This window comes from Rhincodon typus, chromosome 35, assembly GCF_021869965.1.
Source record: "Rhincodon typus isolate 14 chromosome 35, sRhiTyp1.1, whole genome shotgun sequence".
In the NCBI taxonomy this organism is placed as follows: Eukaryota; Metazoa; Chordata; class Chondrichthyes; order Orectolobiformes; family Rhincodontidae; genus Rhincodon; species Rhincodon typus.
This window is the reverse complement of record NC_063366.1, coordinates 18,578,112-18,582,964: the sequence shown is the minus strand read 5'-3', so window position 1 is coordinate 18,582,964 and position 4,853 is coordinate 18,578,112. Positions and strand designations below refer to the sequence as shown.

Below are 4,853 nucleotides of genomic sequence, written 5' to 3'. Positions count from 1 at the left end.
AGGAGCAGAAAGGCTGACATTTCAGGCCCAGACCCTTCATCAGAAAAAGCCTTTTTCTGATGAAGGGTCTAGGCCCGAAACGTCAGCCTTTCTGCTCCTATGATGCTGCTGGGCCTGCTGTGTTCATCCAGCCCTGCACCTTGTTGTCTCATATCAAATCATAGCTTGGTTAATTGAGAAAAAGATTTATGATGTTCTCAGTAATGGTCAAGGCATGTGTGGCAATTCTGATGAGTTATTTAAATAGACTTCTTAATTAAGAGGATTAAATAACCTTACGTGAGTTCTTGATTATTAATGTTAGTGCTAGGTTGATTCTTTGTCCTTTTTATAAACAAAGTATACATTAAAAGTCTGATTCATCAAGTTTCAGGAGTCTGCCAGCGAGCTGAGTAAAGAACATAAACCTGGACCAATAGGAAATGAACGTTCACTAAAAAATAAAAAGGCAAGAGAAGTACAGCAGAAAGAGAGTCCCGAACCAGCTGCAAAGACTGTTGGCTTTTCAATAAACAGCAGACCAAAATCCAAACCGGATCCTGACTTGCTACTGGAGACTGAAGTCACTGTACCGCCTATCCAGTTTGGAGTGAGTGCAAAGGTGAGTCAATTGATATTTTTTTCTTTTTGTTTTGCTTAATGCTCAGATTAAGACTTTTGCCTAGAGTTGAACCAGAATCCATTGGCAGTAACCAGTTCAGCATCCATATCAAGTATTGTGTTCCCCCAGAGTACTTGAGGTATGAAAGTAAAGAGGAAATCCAAGCAGAAGGGAAGAAGCAAGTGTGAAAGTCAAGATAGAATCAGGAATTTAAGGATGGGTGAGACAAATAAAAGTGAAAATAAATTTATTGGGTCCTTTGTTTGAAAAGCGGAGTATGCAAACATAGAAATGAATAAGTTTGATCCTTCAAGCCTGTTCAGTTAAGTAACAAATCAGCTATAGCCTAACTGCATTTTTCTACATTGGTTTGTTAATGTTGATGATTTAATAAACTTTCTGACAATCAAGGTAGAATGTATGGCATTGGATGAATACTGAGAAGTTGGCCACCTTTTCAGTAAACCCTATCAACATGTGTTGTTGGCTGTATTGACATTCTTGCCTCTGGATCATAGAAAGTAGGACCAGGAATAGGCCCTTCAGCACTTAGTCTGTTTTGCTATACAATATGATCATGGCTGCTAATCTATGCGGGGGCATTTCTGCTTTCTCCCTATGGCATAGGAACAGGGTTAGGCCATTCAATTTCTCAATCCTGTTTCACTGTTCATCTTAAAGACTTCGATCTGATCACCCCTTACCCTTCCAAATTCTAGAGAAAACAGACCAAATCTCTCCTCCAACTTAACCACTGAAGTTCAAGCATCATTCATGTCAACCTATATTGTATTCCCTGTAAGACCAGTATGTCCTTCCAAAGGTGTGGTGCTGAAATTTGCTCTTGTACTCAAGGTGAGGTCTAACCGGGGTTTAGCTGCAGCGTAACTTCTGTGTCCTTGTACTTTAATCCTCTAGATATAAAGGCCAGCATTCCATTAGCTTTCTTGATTATTTTCTGCACCTGTTTGTGATATTTTAAAGATCTGTGCACCTGACCCTCCAAGTCTCTCTGACTGTATTTAACTTCATACCATCTAGAAAGTACCATGATTTATCCTTTTTGGTCCAAAATGGATAACCTCTCACTTGCTTACATTCAACTCTTATCTGCCACAGTTTTGCCTGTTTGTCTATCAATATCTTTTTGTAGTTGTATGCTGTTATCTACACTGTGAACAATGCCTAACATTTTGTCAATCGCAAATTTCTATGCCGTTATCCAATTTGTCAGTAAATGCAAGTATTTGAGGCTCTAACATCCTTGTAGGACACCACTGGTCACATCCTACCAATCTGAGAACCTAAGAGATAGTAGGAACTGCAGATGCTGGAGAATCCGAGACAACAAGGTGCAGGGCTGGATGAACACAGCAGGCCAAGCAGCATCATAGGAGCAGAGAGGCTGACGTTTCGGGCCTAGACCCTTCATCAGAAAAGGGGGAGGGGAAGGGGGTTCTGAAATAAATAGGGAGAGAGTGGGAGGCGGATAGAAGATGGATAGAGGAGAGGATAGGTGGAGAGGAAGCAAACAGGTCGAAGAGGCGGGGATGGGGCCAGTAAAGGTGAGTGTAGGTGGGGAGTTAGGGAGGACGGACAGGTCAAGGGGGCGGGATGAGGTTGGTCGGTAGGGGATGGAGGTGCGGCTTGAGGTGGGAGGAGGGGATAGGTGGGAGGGAGGCAGGGACGAGCTGGACTGGATTTGGGATGCGGTAGGGGGAGGGGAGATTTTGAAACCTGTGAAATCCACATTGATACCATTGGGCTGCTAGCCTTTTTATTCCTACTTTGTCACCTGCCACTCTACCAATTTCCCAGTCGTGTCATAATTCATAATTCTATCTTAATTAACAGTCTTATTTAGGACTTTATCAAAAGCCTTCTGGAAGTCCATACAGGCAACATGCATAGACATTTCCTTCTCCACTTCGTCACCACTTCAAAGAAAAAGTCAATGACATTTGTCAGGCATGACCTACCTGTCATGAATCCAAGCTGGCTCTCCCTGATTAGTCACTGTTATTCCATTATTAATTATAGACCCCATCACAGATGTTGGGCTAACTAGTCTGTAATTCCCTGGTTTTCTTCTTTACCTCTAACTCCTTGAAAACATTCCATATTTTGGTCTTAACTGCTTTCAGGGGCAAAGAATTCCACAGGCGTACCACTATCTGGGTGAAGAAATGTCTCCTCATCTCCGATCATAGTGGTCCAATGCCAAGGTTGAAGCGTGTAAATTTGAGGTGACTGCACTGAGTTGACTGCTGTCTTGTCAGATATGCCATCCACCTGGTTGAGCAGATTTCGAAGATCCCATGGCTATATCTAAAAAGCAAGAATTCATCATGTCAATTCTACCCAATATTCAACTATCAATTGATCAATCAGTTGCACCAAAAACATGAGGTGGATCATATTTTTGATGTAGAATTGGCTGCATAATGGCCAGTGCACCTCGAGTTTCATCTGCAACTAACAATGCTGGCCTTGAGTGGGGGTCTCTTGAAGCGTGCACAAGATTCATTTTATTGAAAAACAGAATTAATTTTGTAGGATAGTGACATGAATCAATGTTGTTTCACAAAGGATGAGGCTGATTTATGGTGGGTGGGGGAGGAATTAATAATACTGTTGGCATACTGTCACAGTTATAAGGAAGTTTCTAGGCCTATGTCTTTCAGTAAATTTGATTGGATCAGCAGGAAGGGATTTGATGATCAGTGTGCTAGAACAGGCAGATGTAACCTGAAGGCAGACATAATCTGCATGTAGAGATGCTGCAGATTGGTGTGCTGAGGTCTCTATTTAATGCATATTTTCCTTCTGCAAAAACTGTTCCTAATATTTTGTCTCTTCGTGTAGCTTGGGCAAGGTGCTGACTTTTGCCAAAATATTCTAATGGAGTGGCACTCAGTAATTTTAAGTGTCATAGCGTTAGACTATTCGTTTTGCTTTCTTTTTAGGATTCTGACTTCAGTCTGGCTGTGTCTACGATTCAAAGATCTACCAGTTCACCGCCCAGCAAATTGCAGAATGCTGCCAGCAATGATGTATGTACTACCTGATCTGTAACCTCATTTATGCATGCTTTCCATTTCCTTGCTGCTGCTATGATTTAGAAAACCATTCTTCTCATAAACCAGTTTCAAGACAACTTACTCTTTGCATATATAGATTCAAATGCATACAAGTACACCTATTTGCATTTATTTAGATCCTCCGAGAACATTTCATTATTTAGTGGGTTCTTGTGCTCATCATCCGGGTGAGAGGCAACTTTAGCAAGGCAAGTGAGAAAGTGGTACAGGGATGTCTGTGAGGTGCATTAGCAAAGGGCCCAGCATTTAAAATGCCTAAGATTTCAACCTGGAGCTTTTCAACGGGTCAGACTTCAGTTCTGTGATGGCGTGAATGCTGAGAGACACCGACAGTTGTTGAACTGTGCTATATCAACCCAAAAGTTCCTCCTTGGATTTTCAGCCTGTTATAATCTCAAGTAGCATGTGAAATAGGAACAGATGTTAACCACATGGCCCCCTCCATTTTCCTGCTGTTGAATATGATTGTGAATGATCTCCCCTAAATCCCTAACTTCCTCATCTCAGCATTAAATGTTGCCGATGATTGATTGATTTGAGCACCTACAATCCTCTGGGGCAGAATATACCAAAGATCCACAAAATTAAGTGGATAAAATTCCACTCTCTCTCTAGAACATCTGGCCCATTAGCCTGAGATTCTGCTCCTATGTTCTAGATTCTCCAGGGGAAAACTAGTACAGAATCCTTAAGTTTTTGAGATCAGTTCTTACTTATCTTATTGCCCCTCTCATTTTTCTCATTTCCTCTCTCATTTTTCTCATTCCCCTGCTTCCTCCCTTGTGACTCTTTGTGGCTCAGGAGAGGAAGGTGATGAGCAGGAGGGAGGGGTGTTGGACAATAACACTGGAAAAGTTGGTGGCAAGCAGGAGGGTTGCAGGGAAGTGTTGTGTTGGAGGGAAGCAAGAAAGGGGCTCCACATGGAAAATTGGAGAGCGATGACAAGCAGAAGGGTTTGGAGAGGACAGCAGCAAGAAAGTGGAGGTAGTGAACAGGAAGTGAGTAAGAGAATTTTTGGGTCAATACCATTCATTTAGTCATTCTGCTGCAGCCTGTTTGGTAGAGTTAACAGTGAAGATTGATCCCAAAGATTTGAATTGAAAACATGATCTTGTGGGAATTTGTGGAAACCTTTTCCTAATGCAGATTTC

At 41.9% G+C, this 4,853-nt stretch overlaps 1 protein-coding gene across 1 annotated transcript in view; it reads left to right on the top strand.

The window, feature by feature from the left end:
* Window positions 1-3,669, top strand: part of LOC109921534 (protein PRRC2A-like) — a 94,892-nt gene extending 91,223 nt beyond the window's left edge. Inside the window, exons 23-24 of the mRNA XM_048616660.1 lie at window positions 368-601; window positions 3,568-3,669. Coding sequence (XP_048472617.1) covers window positions 368-601; window positions 3,568-3,669 — 336 coding nt within the window. The remainder of the gene's footprint in view (window positions 1-367; window positions 602-3,567) is intronic.
* Window positions 3,670-4,853: the final 1,184 nt, after the last annotated feature.